This window comes from Phaseolus vulgaris, chromosome 1 (assembly GCF_000499845.2).
Source record: "Phaseolus vulgaris cultivar G19833 chromosome 1, P. vulgaris v2.0, whole genome shotgun sequence".
Lineage (NCBI taxonomy): Eukaryota > Viridiplantae > Streptophyta > Magnoliopsida > Fabales > Fabaceae > Phaseolus > Phaseolus vulgaris.
The window spans coordinates 45,355,456-45,376,773 of NC_023759.2; the positions used below are offsets into that span (position 1 = coordinate 45,355,456).

The following is a 21,318-nucleotide window of genomic DNA, read 5'->3' on the forward strand; positions in this document are numbered from 1 at the left end:
TGGATTTATATTAAGATTTGTAAGGCCAAAAAAAATTATCATTAATTACGAATTTCTTTAACACTTACAGGCCTGTTGATTTTTGGATATAAATATACTGAATTCATCACGAAATGTCTATTCTTTCTCTCGTACAGGTGAGTCCTTCCGTGTTAAGAATACATGGTGAAGTAGGGTGTTAAAAATAGAGAGAATTCTGATCTTATATAATAATAAAAACTCTATTTATTCAGCCATAAGCTATTAGTGAAGCTTTAGGTTACTTGGCCCTTGTATCGGAATTTATTATACTTACTACAACGGCAGATAAAAGAGATAAAAAATGCAATGGAAGAGTTAATGTACTTACCAATTAAGTTTTTATCCTATAAACGCGTCAATATATTATATCGTATGGGTTTTTCATAGACATGATCAGGTAATCCATTTTAACAGTTTAATAAAATCAAATTCATTTACGAAGAGAATTCAATTCAAAACAATTATAATTCTTTGAGTAATGAAACTGATCTTAGATATATTGAGAGTTGTACAAGGTGACTTTGGTTGTAATGTTTGTATGCCTTTACCAAATCAACATTGGGTTTTACTGACTGCAAGGGTGAAATTTAGCACCACAGGTCTATTTAAGCCGTAGCTAATTTCCGGATGAAAAAGTAAATAATACTTTTACATTGTCAATTTATTAAATAAACAATACACATTTCCATTGACGTTTTATCTACTAGATATTAACAATACCATTATAAATGTTTATTCAGACTACTATTCATGCTTCAGTTGTGAAGACAAAGCCATTGGCCATTGACAGAGGGTGCCACGGTCTGCAGTCAGCCCATTGGTTGGACTTGTGAGATCTTTTGAGGAACATAAATGTTTTTTTGTCAAAAAATATGAAAAATGGTTTTAGAATACAGTACTTTAAAATACTTTTGTAATTTTGAAGAATAAAATAAATTTTAAAAATATTTGTCATTGAAAATTTTGTAAATATATTTCTTAATTAAGGAATGTTTTTTCTTAAGAAAAGAAAGTGTGGAGGCCATGTCAAAAAATGTGTTTTATTTCAAGAAACTTATGTTTTAGGGTCTATCCATCCATATCCGATGATATACGCCCACTTCACTGTGTTGCATTATCCGATTAGAGTTAGAAATTGAGGGAAAGAAGAAACGCAGAGTGAAGGAGTATGTCCGTAATCCAGAAGGGCCTGTGTTGTGTGTTTCACATCCGTAACCACAATGTAAGCACTCTCAACCTCTCATCAGTGGTGGTATGCACCACCACCAATTACCATGCCCCAAAGCCACCTTCCACAACAAACCTTCAATCAATGACACGTGGCAAAGCACGGAGGATGTTGAAACCTCTATCAGCGGCTCTTCCCGTTCCACCGCCGATTGACCTCACAGAAAACAACGTCAAACAGGTTTTGGAGGACGCTCGACAGGAGCTGGGTCAAATCTTTGACACCTCTGTTGGTATGACAGGTAAGGTAAGCGTTATGTTGATTGGTAGTTGGTAGTTTCTGGTGTGATGATAACTGTAATGGAGTAACCCTGCATAGTCTAATTTCAGGAGTGGTTGAACTAGCTGACCTGGATGGACCTTTTGTGAAGCTTAGCCTTAGGGGTCGCTTTTGGCACGAGCGCTCCATGGTCCTTGCCAGAATCGCCAATTATCTCAAACAGAGGATTCCTGTGAGTCTCTTATGTTTCTTTTCTAAAACGCGAAAACAACACTCAGGTAAATAGTGCAAAGCTAAACAGTTACATAACTTGTGCCCTTTTAATGCCTTGGTTTCAGGAGATTTTGGAGGTTGATATAGAAGACGAGAAACAATTGGATGATAGTCCCGAGAATTTTTAAGGTACTGTACACGGCTCTCGACAAAGAAAATTTGTTTGGTGCGGATGAGAAATCTCATTGGAAAAATGTTGTTATTGGAATATCTGTATAATTGTGCTATCTTTGTTACATGTTATTGTTACATACTCATCAAAGCTTCTTGCATAATAATCCTCATTATAATCTCCCTTTTTCTCCTTTCCTTTTTGTTTCAAAATCAAATTGTGCACATTCTGTATGGCAGATTATCTGCACAAAAATATACAACCAACATATGGTCTTTGGGATACTGCCTTGTTGGTATCATTGGTCAGATTCACCAAACGACATTATCTCTTACCTTATTGAAGTCATTGAGTCAGCAGTCACCAATCAACAAAAACATTTAGGGCAAATTTCGGTAGAATTGTCCATATTCGTCATTGGCTAAATGCTGTAGTTTCCATTTTGTTTCATCGAGGTATCAGTTACGAACAATAAGGTGGTTTGTAGATGAATTGAATAATAACATCAAAGAGAATTGATTTCTGACTAAACTCAATGATGCCATGTGACTTATTGATCTATATAGGCAAGATTATTGTTTTTGTTGTTGGTTGCTAAATTGAGGGAGAGGACAGAGAAGATCTGGTCTTATTTTCTTAATGATCAATAACTTGTGGCACTGAAATGTTGAATTACAAAACTGCAATGCATATTGATTTGTTTGATCTTATTGTTTTACACTGCATTAGCTCTCATTACATCTGTGGCTAAATTTTTTTGTACTATGTTGTATTCACTCCTTCATTTACAAGGCTTTTGTTTTGGTGGGCTATGATTGTTCGATTAACTTAGTTTTGGTTTCTAAGGATATGCCAATGCCTTTTTAGTTACTATGTTTCTGATGGACAATGCAATAGAGAATTGAATAAACTATAATGATCTCTAGCAGCCAAACCTGGTCTTGACCTGCCACCAGTTATGAATACTCTAGTTTTTAGTTGAATGAGGACTATTCTTTTTTTTTTTGGTTTTAATTCTTGTTGTCGTCTGAGTGGAGCTTGGTGAATCCATATAGGTAGTTCTTATAGTTTGTTTTTTTTGTCGTGCGTATATCGTGGTTGGTGACCAGAATTTTCCCAGAAACTTAGATTAGATGATCTGATCTGAATGACTTAATTGAATACAACTAGTGGGTACTAATTTTGTACCAATCATTAACCTCACATTAATTCTGCTATTTGAAATAATTTTTACGCCACTTCTTTACGAACTATTGCTTATGGACTATTGAACTGTGCAAACATTGTTCAGAGAAAAAGGGAAAAAACTTCTCACTCATCTAACCGTTATTACTAAAGAGGCGAATATATACAGTGAAAAGTTTAGTAGCTTAAACTTAAACTAATTTCATTGTCCAGCTAATACATGGTTGGATAGCTAGCTAACTAATTATCAGTATTAGTTGCAATACCCCTCAAGATCGGAAGTACGGACCAAGGATGGTTTGAAAAGTAAGGTCTGAAAATGAGCAGCAGTTAATGACTTAGATAACAAATCAATGATCTGAAGGGCAGATTTGACATGAACTAATTGGACTAATTATGAATGTCGGTGTGGATGTGTTTGAAGTCAAATGAATAGTTCTTTGGCAGGTGCTCGCTCGATGTATTACAGTAAATGATGTATTATTGCTTGTATATGCTAACTCCTGGTTTGGTGAAGCCATGTTTTGGCTTAATTTGTGTACGTTGTCAGAATATCTGGTCAAGAAACAGTGAAGTAAGCTCATTATGTGACCATTTCGCCTTCTATACAGAAAATATTCAAGCAATATCTTGTCCTCTGTGGCTAACAAGTTCAAACGAAGATCCATAGGTGTAGGTATTGAAACCAACACCGACGAAACATACTCTCTTTGAGATAGATTACTCCCTTTTGAGGACCTTGTCATTTCTAAGGCCAAGAAATATTTGACAGCATCAAGGACTTCGAGATTGAATAATTTCTTTCGTAAATAAAATAATGTTTTATTATTAAGTTGCTCGGAGAAGTAAATGAGACATGTTTTATCTCAGTAAAAAGAGTTGTTTCGAAGAATTAAAAAAACTCTTAAACCTATCCCTTTAGAGATGTTTTAACATAACTTTACATTTATAGAATGAAAAAAGTAACACCTATTATACAAGAATAAAATAATTGAATATAACAATTAATGTTATATCTTTCAACACCTCCATATCTTATTGTGACACTCCGTGTTTCTTAAATCATAAAAAATAATATTTTTTTATTGATGTTTTTCATTTGGGATGGTGATCTGAACTTTTTTTGAATTTTATAATTTATAACAATTTTTTAATATATATATATATATATATATGAATTATGAAATTCATAAGATATTTTTGGATCTAAAAATTCTTTTTGAATTTTGTATTTTTTAAAGAAAAAAATATTTTAGATTCAAAAATACTTTCTGAATTATATAAATTGAAATGTGTAAATAGAAAAAAAAATATTTTCAAATTATAGAATTGAGAATGAGTTTTTTAAATACAAAATATTCATTTCACCTTTAATTAAGTATTACCTTCAATCGTCACATTAGACATTAACATGACCTTCTCAATCCTTCTATTCATTAACATTTATTTATTAGTATCAATATAATATACCCTCTCAGTTCTCATTTAATTGAATGAGATACTTTAATCAGAACATAATTTTGCTTTTTAACATGATTGTCATTATTTTCTTTGAAAGTAGTCATTCGAGCATTTTTTATAAAAAAAAAAAAAAACTCGGCCACTTGCACAAAATTTTATCATATTACCAACACCAGGTAGCCAATTTGAAAGAGACTTAGACATCTAGTACAATGCAAAACTACTTTTATATAAAATGAAAAATCACTTCCAATTATTTCTATACTATTGTGTAAGCATGTACCCAAGAATAAAGGAAGATTGCCTGTAGACAGCTGTGCATATACATCGTGTTTATGGATGAACACCTATTAATCAGCTTATTAAATCCAGCAATATGAATTCAGGAACAACATAATTGATATATATATCCATTTGTCCCTTGAGGGAGTTAGATGGTTACATATTTGATTACGAGTACATATTCTCTAGTGTTTTTCAACTGGCAATTTTGATCAAGTTGTTATTAAAGAATTTATCTAAAAGTAATGGTTGGTTCAAAGAGTGAAGCTGAAAAGGTTGCCGTGATTGCCAAGGCAATGGAAACATAAATTTCAATTAGGATTTTCCACATTTTGAACAACCCTTCCCGTGTGCTAAAAAAGGTTGGTAAAAAAAAATGGTGTATTGGTTCTAAGGTTCCTATGCCCATATAATGAGTCATTCATTGAATCCTACTTCTATGTACCCAAAATGCTATAAATGTAAAACCCCAAAAAACCATGGATCATTAATCACATGGCCACTTCTGATTCAGTAACGAAATTCAGTCTTTCTTCCCACACCAACTTGGACGCAAACTCATCTTGCTCACAGACATGTTCCTGCTTCCATAAAATATATGTCGATATAATTAAAAGTACAAGCAAGAAAAGACATGGAATATGAAGAACAAGTTGATTTAGCAAGTTGTATATTAAGTAGTAGTACTAGTTATTGATGAAGGGTTCCTTGAAGAACATAACATGGGTCATTTTGTATTTTTAAAGTGGGAGGCAGTATTTAGTCACCTCTAGTTCTAGCATGAGTTGTTTGGCTGTGGGTGCTGACACGATAATGCGTCGTGCCTTAGGGGATATAAAGCCTTCATCAACGGCCTTGTCAATGAAAGACAACAAGGAATTGTAAAATCCATCCACATTCAAGAGCCCCACCTGCATCTCACAAAATTCACAAATCAACACTTTCTATCTATGTTACCAACAATTCTCATTGACCAATTTGTTTCAATCTTTATCAGTTTTATATTAGTTTTTTTTTTCAAATGGAGAACTTTCATAATTATGTAACGTGACAATGATTAACTAAGAAAGATCAGAGACTATTCTCTCATGTGAATTCCAATTAAATAGCCCAAGTTTATCGGATTCTGTATGTATTGAAGCTTCCTGGTAGTTAATCACATTTATATTTATATCATACATATAAACTACTAGTGTATATATTCTAAGTAGCATCCAATATAATGGAATCGAATTGGAAGTTGTTGAGAAGCATTCTACTTAACTGAGTCATATATCCAGTCAACTAATAATCAACTTGGCTATTTAACCAAAAAAATAGTAGTATATCGTAACATGACAATAGATAATAAACCCTACACAAGAGTTTATTAAGGGAAAAACAGTAATATATAAGTTAAAATTTAAAATAATTAGTAGGTAAAATCTTTATAGTTAATATTAGATAAAAATCAATTTATAATTTTTATTCATAATAAAAAACTACTTTAAATATTAGTATTTTTAATTTATAAAAGAATATTTAATTTAATCATAATTAATTATTTTTTATTTTTAAGATTAGTTGATATTTAATGAGAAAAGTGATGAGACAATTTTTGTTGAAATGTATCCTCTTACAATGTTTTGTATTAAGAATTTTCTTAAATTGTTGAATTATAGGAGTAATGTCATATAGTCTAAAATATATCTTTGTATAAGAGTTAAAATATTTTTTTTTTAATGTTTCAACTTATTTTATTATATTCTTTATCGATAAAAATAATAGATAAAAAGTTAATCCACATTCACAATATATCATTTGTTCCATTTCAAAAGCTATATATGGATTCTACTGTATCAAATTTTATTTTCCTATGTTTTCGCCCTCTCTCGCGCAGAGGTTTCTATAAGATAAATGAAATATATAGAATTTGAGGAGTTTGAATTTATCTTCAAATATTTATAACTAAAAAAGCATTTATTTCTTAAACAATATTCTTATTTTTCAGCATCTCACTTGAAGACTGAATAATTTATAATTAGTTTTAACTCGTGCAATAAAAAAATACATTTTAATGAACAACATATTACTTTATAATAATATTTTTCTTAAGAGAATTGGAATAAATGTTAAGAAGGCATTAAAATTGAGGAGCAGAGCTTACGGGTTTGCTGTGGATCCCAAGCTGAGCCCATGTAATGACTTCGAGCAATTCTTCAAGGGTTCCATATCCTCCTGTTAATCCATCCATTGCTTCAAAAATTAGAAGCAGTTCTATTCTATATATGTATACATGAATGTTTCTGAAAGAACAAGAAACATCCCCTTTCATGCAATAATTAATGAAGATTGAGGATGTTGTGTTTTTGATAGTTAAGAAAAAATGTAGTTGTTACCTGGGAGGGCAATAAAGGCATCGGCTTGACGGGCCATCTCAGCTTTCCTTTGGTGCATATTAGATACGGCTCTCACTTCCCCAATAGGTTCACCTGTTATCTGCATTTTCATTTGCAAAACTATCACCATTCATCCACCACCTTTAATTAATAATGCTACCACCATATACTAATTTACTATAAATTAAATAGTTATTCACAAAGGGATTTATATGTACCTCTCTTGGCATAAGACTTGTTGGGATAACCCTGCACCAAACAAGCCCATGGTCAGAACAATCAAAGCCAAGATTTTCCCGTTTCAGATGTCCAACAAATTGAAAAGGTGAAACATTTTCATTTTTTTGGTGAATGATACCGATGTATGAATTTAATATATCTAATATTATTTTTTAAAAAGTAACAAATCTATTATATATATACACAGGTATTAATTTGTGGTTAGAATAATGTAACTAAAAGACCTTAATTTATAATATTAATATAGGTATTATTTATAAGAAAAAAAATGGGAACTTAACCATATTGACTATAAAGATATAGTATAAAGTGAGGATGTTAAACTAATTGAGTGGTGGAAGAAGGAATCGATGTTTTCTTGGAAGTGCAAGAAAGAAGAAAATAAATAAAATACTGAAAGAAGGAAACATGACGTTGCCTAACTTATATAAAATGAGTTATTTTTATTGAGAAAAAAATTGATGTTGGCTCCAATTGTTGCGCAAAAACGTTCTAACGTCCCTTTCTGGAAGAGCCAACAAAAGGGATTCAACTTTATCCAATACACAAAGCTGCCCAAGAAGCTTCTAACTACCGGTAAAGGTCACATTTTTCAATTTTCTCTTTATCCATTTTTTAAATCCCAACAACGGTGCAGAATGCCCCACATACTATTACTCCCAGTGATTTTTTTATTATTATTCTTTATCCAAGATGCTCCCTTTGAACCTACACTCGGAACCTTAATTTGATTAAGAAAATAATGTCCCACATTGCCAGCATTTGATCCCGTGATGTTCTACCATTTCTCAAAGAACATGGGAAAGAGGAATGAGTCAGTGAGTACATGTTTTGTCTTACTTAATTCACTAATTCCAAAGTCACATTCAAGGTAACTCTCCTTACACACAACCTTTACCTTGAAGAGAATGGAAACACAAATGTAGCCTTGGAAGTAGGAAACGTGGAAGAAAAAAAACAGTATGGCTCATAAAAAATGATTAAGCTGGCCTATCATATATGGATACACATGTGCAACACAAAATGGGAGAGAGTGAGAATTACAAACCCTAGAACATGGCGCCCACCATCATGAACTGCCTGAGAAACGAGACCCATAAGCCCCACGCTGCCACCTCCATACACCAAATCAATCCTTCTTTCCACCTTCAAAACACATCGAAAACCAAACCACGTAGACGCGTGTCACAACACTCATCATGAAAACACAATTAAACAAACGAAACCAAATAAGTTTGGACATGGTCAAAATAATATAATTTTATTATAACCGTTTAGTGGAGGGAGCAACCAAAAGGGCACCGTACGAAGATGCCATTTTTTTACTATTATATATTTTAACTGAAACAACGAATAGAGTAGTGAGAGTTTTTACCATATATTAGGCTGACAACTACCGGGCATATGGAAAAAAACATGGATGTTTGATTTGGTCATGGAAGCTTGTGGGAAATGGTAAAGGATATATAATAACACACTTCAGAGAGTAATAATACCTAGGAAGCACGTTTGTTCCCTAGAAAAGAAAAAAGAAAAAAAGAAAAAAAAAGGAAATATGTTTTTATTTATTTATTTGTTTTCATTTAAAGATTGAAGGTTTTTGAGTGTTGAAAAAAAAAGTATTGTAGGGGGAAACAAAGATCATGCAAGAAGGCAGAGCTTAACTGACAGCATATTACAGCTAGCATCCTCGCAATCTCTCTGTGTGCATATGTGCGCGTTTCTCTCTCTCTCTCTCTCATGCCAAACTAAAACCCTAAACCACATTTCCTCCAAAATCATAAGCACGAGTTGCCACTCCAGAGCTTGTTTATTATTTTTTTACATAAAAACAAAAGAAAATAAGAGGAAGAGAGATGCGTGACGAAAGGAAAAATGTGGAGCTCCAGAGTGAGAAATCAAAATGAATCATTAAAATTAGTACAAAACTTATAGAAGAAAAGGTTAGTAAATGGAACAAAAGAGAGGTTCATGTAGCAATGCGGCTGAAGGGACAAAAAGAGGCAAGAGATAAAGAAAAAAAAAAGGAAAAGTTCATTGAATCCAACTAATCTATATGATATCAAAACCAAAAATCCCGGGGGATTCAGATTCAATCATCAACCAATTCCAGATTTCAATTCGCCTTTTTTAGAGCAAGTTTTGAACAGAAAGGATTCGAATATTGTAACGGAAGAAATAGGTGGAAGAAAAGAAAAAGGGACGTTACCAGCTCCCTGCCAAGTTGAACAGCAGCTTCTTGATAGGTAGGTTTTTTGCCTGAACTGCTGCCACAGAAGACGCAAATCCTCTTGAACCTGGATTTGGTGTCTTCCATTTTGTGGTGGATGGATGTAATATTGTGTGTGTGAGTGGGCTCTATATATGGGGTAGAAGGTAGAGATAGGGAAGAAAGAAAAGAGGGTTGAGAATGAGAAGAAGGTGACTATTTCTTTAATCTATTTTCATCCATGTGGACATACTATCATATACCCTCCTCCCTCTCAAACTCACATCCCAACTATTCTCCCTCCAATCATTAATTTATACAATAATAAATATCTTATATTAACTCCCATATATTACATGCATGCCTTTTTCTAATTTATATACTTCAACTTATAACAACATATTTATTTATATTAAAATTACCACATGTCATGTATAAAAAATTAAGCACACTAAACAGCTCCTTTCATATTTTCTTGTTTCTTTAATTAAAAAAATAATATAAGTTATTATAGGTTAGAGAATAAAGATTATAACATTTCATAATTTATAAGTTAAATTTAAATTTTATCTCTTCTCTTCTTAATATTATATTATACTTTTGATTTTATACTCACACTAAATTTGATTCTTAAATATTTTACACTTATTATACACATAAATAATAATAGGTTTCATATTCAAAGTTAATATTTTAGTATGAATACACATATTTTTCCTTAAAACAAATTATTTGAGATAGTGGTAAACATTATAGTAAAGATTCAAATTTTAGTTTATCGTTTTCGATTGAGTTAACCTCTTTTATCTTTTAATCTAACATTTGCTTGCAAGGAGCTTACATCTTAAGAAGTTGTTTGAATCGATGTTGGTTTTGAGTTTTAAACTTTTTTAAAATTAAAATAAGTTTGAAGTTTTATAAATTTTTGCTTCAATGCCTTGTGAGTGGTGAAGTAATAATAATAACAATAAAAAAATACCCATGACAAAACATAAGTTCAAAATAATACTCAAATTAGAAGTGATGTTTATTTGTTTTTATAAAACTTTTAATCTATATATATCTCATTCATTAATTTTTGCATGCTAAAATATTAATAATTAAATAAAAAAATATTTATTGATAAATAATCAGAAGAAAGAGAGAATAACATCATGGATTAATAACTAATTAGGTATATTGTACTCACAATCCGTATACAATAAGAAATTTGTGTTTTGTTTTCCGTTTTATGTAATGAGTCCACAGCAAAAATTACATTACTATGTATAGAATTAGTCTTTCTTCCAATAGACGAGTGAAAACCTGACCAGCAAGAAAAAAAAAAGACAAATTTTAAAAAAATATAAATTTACAATTTTTAGTAATAAATTTGACAATTTACTAATCCTCGTAAATTAAGTAATTAAATCTTACCAACAGAGATGACAATTATATAGCAACAAATAAATAATAATTAGGTGAAATAAATAATAAATTATTTTTTAACTAAAATAAAAAAAACAAGAAGTGCGTTTGATTTAAAAAATTCAATAATAGACTCATTTTTTAATTTGAGTTAAAAATTATTTTATTTTATCCAGACATATTTTAATTTTTACATGGAAAATTAAAATATTTATGACTTATAAGCACACAAAAATATAAATTATCTCTAACAATATATGGTTCTAAAATTGGACTTACATTTTTCAAATAAAGAAAATTATACTGATTTCTTAGTTTCAAACGAAATATCTACAATCCTTATATTTTTAATAAAATAATACTCGTATTTTCTTTTCATAATTTTAAATAGTTTTTTTTATATTTTTAGTAAATACATTCATCTCCTTTATATTTTTAATATATTGACGTTCGCCTCCTTTATTTTATTAAGTAAAATGTATTTTTTTTATAATAAAATTGACTGTAACTTTATTAAAAAATAAAATATGTGAGTTTCATTTATAAAAAAAATAAAAATGATATTTTATTATAAATAATAAAAATGAATGTATATTTTAAAATTTTAAAAATATAAACATAGTTAAGCATAACATCAATAAAATCTTTCATAAATTATTTAAATATTTAAATTAGTTTTTCCTAAATTTTATCAATTAACTAATTATAAACATGATTATTTGTAAAATTACCTTTCAAAATATGTTAATATAATTTAACATAGTTCATAGACGAGTGATTATTTATATACTTTTTCTTCTTTCACCTATCAAAATGCTTTTAAAGAAAAAACCATAAGGAAACATCGATTAATTGAGATCGAAACAGTTCGTTATGAAAACGAAAATGTGTCTCACATCTTCAAACTAGAAAAATTCACTGTCCTTATATTTTGACTCTTATTCTAAGTATTTTTCTCAAATATTGTTATAATTATTATAAAAAGGTTAAAAAAATTATGGAAAATATATGATCCAATTCAATTGTGTTATCATACACCAAATATAAATTTAATTAGATGACCTAAACTTCTCATGAAACAGCGGATGATGTAGTTTATCCAGCATGCACGTCACGTGTGAATCCACGTTCTTTTGTGAATATATATTTAGGATTCAGAAACCTTCAAACAAATTGCGAAGCTCTTAGAAAGATACATAAATACCATGTTGTCAACTACATCTATAAAATATAATTCTGTCGGAACTTAATCCAACACAAAATTTAATAAGAATGTGATGATTTTAGTAGAAATTTCAAATTCAATATATGATTGAATATTGAATATATTTATCACTTTGCCAACTATGCTATATTTATAATGTCACATTTAAGTTAATTTAAAGTTTGTTGAATAACTTATAATTTATAAGCCCTTTTCAACTCGACTCGATTATTATACTTAGGTTCGTAGTCGACTAGTTTGAAACTGGTAATATATATTTAATAGTTTTTACCATTTTTTGCCATCAAGTTTAAAATTTCTTCTATTAACGAGAAAAAATACGATGTTAAAATCTTAATTATCTTTAAAAGTAAAAATACGAGAAAAAAAATATATAGAAAAAATATTTCAATTGTTAGTTTACTTTAAAATATTTTTAACTTTATGTTTACAGTATGCTAATTATTTTAGCAATTGCATTCTTATTCTAACTTTTAGTTATCGTTAGAAAACGTTGGTATTTTTTTTTTAAATACTAAAATTATAATTATGTAAAAGATTAAAATCGTATAAAAATATACTTTTATATTTTATTGGCTAATTTAATAATTAACTTTACCAAAACCTAATGATAAAATAAAAATATGTTTTATTTTAATATAAATGTTTTAAATTATTGGTATTTTGCTACACTCTTCAATTACATTTATCAGTTTAAAATTGGTTTATTGAAATTAATTTGATTAAATAATTTTTGAAATATTCTCTCCTTTTTTCTATTTATTTAATTTTAAATCTTCATCTTGATTCTGTTTTCTCTCAATTCAAATAAAGACCTGTTTTTATTCATCCGCCGTAACTATAAAATATTAAAATATTATTTAAAAAACCATTATTTATAATATCTTTATTATTGTTAGTAAACAGTGTCAATTAAACACCAAAAATATTTTGAAGAAAAATGTTTAAAGAGGAGCGAGAATAAACAGTATCAATATATATTGTTTTCTTCTCAAACACAATATTAAAAAAATGTGTTAAATGCCGATTTTGGAGTAATAATTAGCCTTTTTCAATTTATTATTGCGGTTAACCCAAATCTAATTTAACCACCGCATAAATGTTCATATTAACTTTAATTAAAATAATTGTTTTAAATAATATGTAGTTGAAGCCAAACAAGGTTTCCGAAAAAAATACTTGTTTTGAAAAGATTTTTCAAAATAATTATTTTAAAAATAAAAGGCAAAAATAACTAATCGATAAGTAAAAACAAGAAAAAAATTGAGACAAGTTTATTGTTGTAGAGGGACACATGAGGATGATGTGCTTACTGCATACAATACCAACAACTGGATCTTACCTATTTTCAAAATGGCCCCACTAAAAGGATGGGCCAGGCCCAAATATTTGTTACAAAATTATCTCCCTCTTTCCACTCAACCTATTTATTTTCGGATAATTTTTGAGTTTTATTTATTTATTTTGGAAAGTCCTGCTAAATGAAATTATCATCCAATGTCCGAAACACAACATATTAAGATAACTAATAAAATTAAATATATTTTAGTATGTTAAATTTAAATATATTTTTTTTCAATTTAAAAGTGACATTTTTAATTTCTAAAATTTGACAAAATCTTATTATAATTCAAACTTTAATATTTTTGGATAAATAACAAACATGCAGTTGAATATTCGGTGACTAAAACAACTATTTTTTTAATAATAAAGATTAAAAAATACGAATTAAATTTAAGAAAGTAATAACAAGGTATTTAAACTGAATAAGGTTTTTTTGGTCGACAGAAAAGTAATAGGAGTAAAGCATGATTTTCTTTCATACAGCTATACCGTTTAGTGGTCCACAGTGGCTTCCCCAGGCATATGGCCTTTGTTATTGAAAAATATTAAGATATTTATTAAAATAATAAAAGTGTGTTGTTAATTTTTATAAATTAATACATTGTATGAACAAGTAATTAATAATATATTATTTATAAACATATAACATTTCCTATTATTAGGTTAATAATATATTGCTAATAATAAACTCTAATTAAAAAAACTGAAAAAACTAACTATAATTAAAGTTTTATAAGAACTAAAATCATACAAAATTACATGATTAAAAGTGAATTTAAGTCTTTCTAATTTATAATTAATTTTTTATTTTAATTTTAAGAAACTGAAAACTACTTTTAAAAGGAGTAATGAAATAAGTTATGATGTTGTGATAAATTGACTAATTTATGATTTATTCATAGAGAATTTTTTAATTGGTATAATAAATTTTTATATAGTTTGTTATTATAATTTTTTTTTTAATAAGTATAGTCTACCTATGTATAATTTTTTTTAATAAGTATAGTCTACCTATGTATGGTTTTTGTTGACATATAAGTTTTTGGTCTAGTCTTTCATATTTTTGTATTTTTTTTAATAATATATTTTCATGTGATGACAAATGATAGTTGTTGCTTGAGGTATCATCATCCTAATTGAGATGTCAAGTAAAAAATTCTGATCTTGTTTTCTCTCTCAAATTCTCCAACTCTTTAAACTAAACAAAAAGCTAAACATAATCTCTCCTTTCAAATCCTATGAGATTATCTATGGAGTCATTGAATATTTGTTATAAGTGTTTGTAAGATTTTTTTTTAATTGAAAATATAATTTTTTTTAATAGTTCTCAAATTTCAGAAAACCATTTATAATTAAAATACACGTATTCTCTTTTACTTCTCTTCAAACTAAAACACCGATAAACATTAATAAGAGATTTCGCACAATCTATTGTAAAATATGCAAACATGTTAAAAGCAACTTTGTGACAGTGGGAATACTAAGATTTTGTCGTTTTGGAAAGAAAAACAAACTGTTTGCAAAATAAGATGTGTTTGGAATAATAATTGAAATTTGTAAAATAAAAACCTTCTTTACATTTGGAAATTTATAACTTAACAATATATTTTAACAGTTTCTTGAGTTTTATACATACTATTTTTATGCAATTTGTTTTTACATTAAAGAGAATTTATTTAGATTGACATTTCAACCAGTTCACTCAAACAAAAATAAATTATAATCAATTATTAAAATAATCTATTTTTCATAACTATTCTAAACACGTGCTAAGAATCCGCAACCGTTCGAGTCATTATGTCAATGATACCATAAATCCAATTACATTTTAGTAGAGTTAGTGAAGACAATTAACAATCAATAATTAGATAATACATTTCTAAACATGACTCAAGTTCTCTAATCTGAACCAATAAAAAATGTCTATCAAAATAATATAAATAACGCACAGATTCTAAAAATCATATATATCATTATAAAGGAATAAACATACCGAATGCCAAAAATTAAATATAACTTAAGGTTATAATGTATTTTACAGGTACCATCCGAGTTAGAACAGAAAAGTGTAACGAATAGAACACTTTTTAATAAGAACACAAGTACAAACCCACCTAGTGACAAAAAAATAAATAAATAGAAAAACAGTTTCCCTTGTTCTCTAAACTTCAATTCGTTCAAAAAAAAATCGTTTAAAAATCAATTAGGCCCAACTCTAGATTTGTCAAACTATGCGGGCAAGCTAAACGTGGCCGTATGAGACTTCGACCTTATTGTTTCGTAATTAAATTTATATTCACTTCATATCCGAAATAACACTAAAATTGGTTGAGAAATTATTAGAAATCCTATATCATACTTTGCTTATGATCTCGACTAATTTCTAACAAACTATTTTATTAATAAAATCGTTAATTATTTTGAGAAGAAAAATCTTATTACAACTTATTATTATTATTTTCTGTGATACGGTCAAATTTTAATATATAAAAGACTACAAATCTTATCTCATTGAATTGAATTAGAGTATAAGACTTATTAAAAGTTTATCTTAATTAAGATTAAATAGATTTATCATTTAATTTAATTTATTTTCGAGATTTTCAGTTTTCAGTCTGTATAATTTTTGTTTTGTCAGAAATCATCTTGTATTGAATAAAATATATGATAAAATTATATTATATGTGTGTAAATATTATTTTATTAAATTAATTTTGTTAAAAGTTAGAGTTAAATTTACCTTCTGTTAAAATTTGATATCAATAAAAAAAATTAAACAATTAGAGAAAGCAGTATATGAAATAATTTTTAAAAAAAATTGACAACACCAAATATAATATTGTCGTTTAATGTTCCTAAGCCTGAAATTTAGCTTATAGCGTACACATATATTTGGCAGTTCACACATATGGTGGTAGCTTTGGTTGATTTGTAATTTTGGGCGCTACTCACTCCTCCCATGTGCCATTAGCTATGAATTACGTGGAGTGGGGTATGCCTTCACGTGCTTTATCTTCTCTTAATTCCTACTCCTACAATCAAACATTTCTAAACTCACCTAAATAATTTATGTCACCTTTTCAGGTGATATACAGGTGCCTGCATTTACTTTTTCTTCAAATTAAACATTTCACAAAAAAAATAAAAAATACTAGTGATAGTTTTAAGAAATAAATAGGCAAATAGATATATACCAATTATATTATATTTCTATTGAAAATGAGTTTGTGAGTGCAATTTAGTGAAAATTAAACATTTTTCGGGAGAAGAGTTCTAACAGGTCTCCAATATAAAAGGGAAATTCCACCTAAAAAAAAATCTTCTATGCTTAAGTTATTAGGAGCAAGTTCTTAGTACTATAAGAGTTAAGAGTATGAGATTAGATAGATTGTACTATCTGGTTGATCATGTGGTATTCTTTTGAGTTGACTATTATAAGTCATTTGAATTAGTCATATAACTATTTTTACTGTTTCATAAATAATCGTTCATCATTTAAGATTCATTAATTAGACTATTTCAATCATTAAATGAAGAATAATGTCTCGATTGAAATCGGATAATCACTCGTACTATTGACCTTTATAGATCAATAGAAAGAAAATGACATATTTTTGAAGGATACCTAGATAAAACATATTTCATCTTAGTATTTATTACTCTTATTACGATAATAATGCAGCAAACTTGAATGTCAAAATTTCTTGTTTTGTAGGTAACATTTGAATATCTCAGTATTATGGATGTAGTTAAATATAAGCAGATAAAATGCTGAAGATTCCTGAGGAGCAATGTAGTGTTGTGTGAATGTGTTAGGAATTTGATCTTGGATTAGTCAGATTTCTTTTGAGTGGAAATGGAAGTTGAAATTTGGCTTCTTAATGTACTTCGGTCAATATTTTTTTGCATGGAATAAAAGTAGAAAAGAAAAATAGACAGACACTTCAAACACTTGCATAATTAAGTTGAAATGATTTTACACTAATTACAAATTGAATTGATATAAAAAAAACCTACATTTTGAAGGAATGTTTTGAAAGAAAATGAATGTTTCTATTTGTAAAGTATGTACACATTACTGACACGGTCATAGTACACCCCCTATCATGAAAAGGGAAAAAGTATAGATAGGTATAGAATAGAAAGGGAGAAAAACAGATGAGATGAGAGTGGAAGAACTGAGCAGTAGAGTCCACGTAGTGCCGCGTGGAAACATAAAATTCCACCGTAGCCGTTGTGCCATGTTTTAATTTAATTGTTATATTCCATGGCCGTGAGGATCAAATCTCACTGCCACTGCATTTAAAAACAGACAAACAACCTCAAACTCAATCACCTCATTCATTCTATTCTAATGGCTCTTCCTTACATTATTCTCTTAACTCTAACTCTCATCTATCACGCTGCATTCACTTCCTCCACCTTCACTCCCAACACCATCACTCTCCCTCTCTCGCCTCTACTCACCAAACCCCAATCCTCGGATCCCTTCCACTCTCTCAAACTCGCCGCTTCAGCATCTCTAACCCGGGCCCACCACCTCAAACATCGCCTCAATGCCCCCTCCGCCGCCACAACCCAAGTCTACCCCAAAAGCTACGGTGGCTACTCCATAGATCTCAACTTCGGAACCCCACCCCAAACCTCCCCCTTCGTTCTCGACACAGGAAGTAGCCTCGTCTGGTTCCCCTGCACCTCCCGCTACCTCTGCTCCCATTGTCTCTTCCCAAACATCGACCCCACCAAAATCCCTACCTTCATTCCCAAAAACTCCTCCACCTCCAGACTTCTCGGTTGCAAAAACCCCAAATGCGGTTATCTCTTCGGCTCCGACCTTCAATCTCGCTGCCCCCAATGCAAACCCGATTCCCAAAACTGTTCCCTCACTTGTCCCCCCTACATTATCCAATACGGTTTGGGATCCACAGCGGGTTTCTTACTCCTCGACAATCTCAATTTCCCCGAAAAAATTGTTCCCCAATTTCTCGTAGGTTGCTCCATCCTCTCCATCCGCCAACCCTCCGGCATCGCCGGCTTCGGACGCGGCCAAGAGTCTCTCCCTGCGCAAATGGCACTCAAGAGATTCTCTTACTGCTTACTTTCCCACAACTTCGACGACTCCACGGAAAACAGCGACCTTGTTTTACAAATTAGCTCCACCGGCGACACCAAAACCAACGGCCTCAGCTACACGCCGTTTCACCCCAACCCCTCTGCCAACAACCCTGCGTTCCTGGAATATTACTATCTTAGCCTCCGCAAGGTCATCGTCGGGGGCAAGAACGTTAAGATTCCGTTAAGTTTTTTGGAGCCCGGCTCTGACGGTAACGGCGGCACCATCGTGGACTCTGGATCCACCTTCACGTTCATGGAACGACCCGCTTATGATTTGGTGGTCAAAGAGTTTGTGAAGCAGCTGGGGAATTATTCCAGGGCCGAGGACGTTGAGGCTCAATCTGGGTTAGGTCCCTGTTTTAATATTTCCGGCGCCAAGACCGTGAATTTCCCGAAGTTTACTTTGCAATTTAAAGGCGGCGCAAAAATGACGCTGCCGGTGGAAAATTATTTCTCGTTGATCGACGATTCGGAGGTGGTGTGTCTGACCATTGTCTCCGACGGTGGTGCCGGTCCGGCGACGACGTCCGGTCCCGCCATCATTTTGGGGAACTATCAGCAGCAAAATTTCCACATTGAATATGATTTGGAGAATGAGAGATTCGGATTCGGTCCTCAGAGTTGCAAAAGGAAAACTTAGTGTAGTAATTGTAAATTAACGTGCGTAGTGGTGATCGTTTGTTCTTATTATTTCTTTGTGTTTGAGTTAATATGCAGCAAAAAAAAACTATTCATTTTTTTACTGCGTGATTGCAGTATGAATGCTTACAATGATTTGAAATAAATTGATACATATTATCTGATTAGCTGATGAAGTGCATACGAAAAGTGTAGTTGGTAACACACATGTTCAATTTTTGTGTGCTATAATCTTTATTTGTGAGTTTTAGGTAAAGGAGCGTTTTGAGAATGTGATCGATTCCTTTTCATACTCTTTCGTAGATTGTCTTTCATGTGAGGGGAGGAAAGTGTAAGGTAAAGTGTTGGGTTCTTTATTCCTGCATTATTTGCGGTTCTTGTTTGTCCACGAGCCAGCACAACGATAAGTTGCTATTCGTACAATTATGATAAAGCAATGTATATTATTTTGTTCATCATCACCGACAGAGTAACAGTTAATATCCCATGCCATAAGTGATCATAGTTATTTTCACTAATAAAATTACAATGAACAAACTTTATTGTTTTATTTTAACTTATTCAAACTGCAAGTCAACACATAACGTCCACGTATAAAGTTGATTATTTATTTTAATGATAAAATAAAATGGTACATACATTGAATTGACAAATATTATATCTACAATAATACTTTATAATTTAGTTTATACATATATAAACAATATATACTTCATTCTATTAAAAGTCAACGGAATGACGACGTTAGAGGGAAATAGAGAAACTCACAATATCTTATCCCTTTTTTTTCGTCAAGATGTAGGGCAATGTATTTTCACTAATTTTGTAAAGTAACTAGAATGAATTGGGAAGACAAAAACTGATAATGAAGATCAATGGAGACAATAAAAATGAGGACGACATGAAAGGAAAAGTTATTTATTTGTCTTAGTTTATGTATGGATGCGTCGTAGACAACATAATAGTGAGGATCAACAATCACAAGAAAATTCGAATATAGGTACAATTTGAATTTGCTTTGATTTTGATAGAAAATATTAGTTTTAATAGGGTATAAACATAGGTTTAAGTACTATCAGATTTCTCTTAACATAGACTGTGTATACATTACCTCCCGTCGCAAATCTTAACACATTTTTCTTATATTATATATGCATGTATTAAAGCTTATTATTATTTATTTCTTTTGAATCCGGATTTGCTTTACTTGAGGATAAGGTGAGTTAAACCCATCTCTATCGATCTTATTATCATACCTACTATAAATAGATATAAAATAAATAAAAAATGTATGAATCAAGAATTATTTAAAAAAATATAAAAGTAGGATATTGAGAACGTACGAAGTATTAACGATACAAATTAAAAATATAGTATACAATTTTTTTAAAGGAATATAGTATATCGTTAACTAATAATAAATTGGAAAAATCACATGTTACATAATTACTATTTAAGCAACAAAAGTATTAAAATTAGGATTTGGCTTTTGACTACAAATAAGAAGAACGTGCATTACGTTGGGGAAAGAAGCAGTTTCAGTAGACGTGCGAAGTGAGCGTTTGAATCTGAACTTCTTGCGCAAGATGCTGGAAATTTGGTTGCATTTTGATTCCAGGAGATTAATTACTGAAAAGGTACGCTAGATAAAAGATCTGGACAGCACATAACTTTCATAAAAGGGATATGAATTGTTAAAGAAACTAAGTAAAATTAAAATGTGTGAAAAGGTTGTAATGTTCATGGGATTGACCAAAGGGACAGACGTTGATGCTTATTGCGTTGTAGGTCATCCATTAGGAAAAAGTGAGTATGGAATTGTCTTTATTTATCTGTGTGTGCGTTGTTCGGTCCAGGTAGCAAATGCGAAAATAAAGAACAAAAAATGCTCTGTTTTTTCCTTCAATTAAATACATTTATTTTTATAATTCTTCAATTATATATAAAAAGTTTTTTGCTTCTCACCCAACACAATTCCAG

The 21,318-nt window shown here is 30.3% G+C and overlaps 3 protein-coding genes across 4 annotated transcripts; 2 read left to right on the forward strand and 1 right to left on the reverse strand.

Moving 5' to 3' along the window:
• Positions 1-1,022: 1,022 nt before the first annotated feature.
• On the forward strand, positions 1,023-3,870 carry LOC137814622 (uncharacterized). 2 transcript variants are annotated; one of them, XM_068617448.1, is made up of 4 exons: positions 1,023-1,490; positions 1,579-1,700; positions 1,807-1,870; positions 3,650-3,870. In XM_068617448.1, the coding sequence occupies exons 1-3, from the start codon at positions 1,190-1,192 to the stop codon at positions 1,867-1,869; spliced, it is 486 nt and encodes a 161-aa protein (XP_068473549.1). In that variant the 5' UTR covers positions 1,023-1,189; the 3' UTR covers position 1,870; positions 3,650-3,870. The 2 variants fall into 2 exon arrangements, with proteins under 2 accessions (XP_068473549.1, XP_068473550.1); XM_068617449.1 differs by lacking the exon at positions 3,650-3,870 and adding an exon at positions 2,093-2,563 and having other exon boundaries at positions 1,059-1,490.
• Positions 3,871-4,880: 1,010 nt separating this feature from the next.
• On the reverse strand, positions 4,881-9,824 carry LOC137814624 (cytokinin riboside 5'-monophosphate phosphoribohydrolase LOG7-like). Its single transcript, XM_068617451.1, has 7 exons — positions 9,609-9,824; positions 8,448-8,545; positions 7,378-7,408; positions 7,160-7,259; positions 6,928-6,998; positions 5,549-5,692; positions 4,881-5,362 (listed from the first exon to the last, which is right to left on the reverse strand). Exons 1-7 carry the CDS (start codon positions 9,714-9,716, stop codon positions 5,273-5,275), a joined length of 642 nt encoding a protein of 213 aa, XP_068473552.1. The 5' UTR covers positions 9,717-9,824; the 3' UTR covers positions 4,881-5,272.
• Positions 9,825-17,656: 7,832 nt separating this feature from the next.
• Positions 17,657-19,505, forward strand: LOC137814623 (probable aspartyl protease At4g16563). The gene has a single exon (XM_068617450.1). It carries the CDS (start codon positions 17,939-17,941, stop codon positions 19,337-19,339), a length of 1,401 nt encoding a protein of 466 aa, XP_068473551.1. The 5' UTR covers positions 17,657-17,938; the 3' UTR covers positions 19,340-19,505.
• Positions 19,506-21,318: the final 1,813 nt, after the last annotated feature.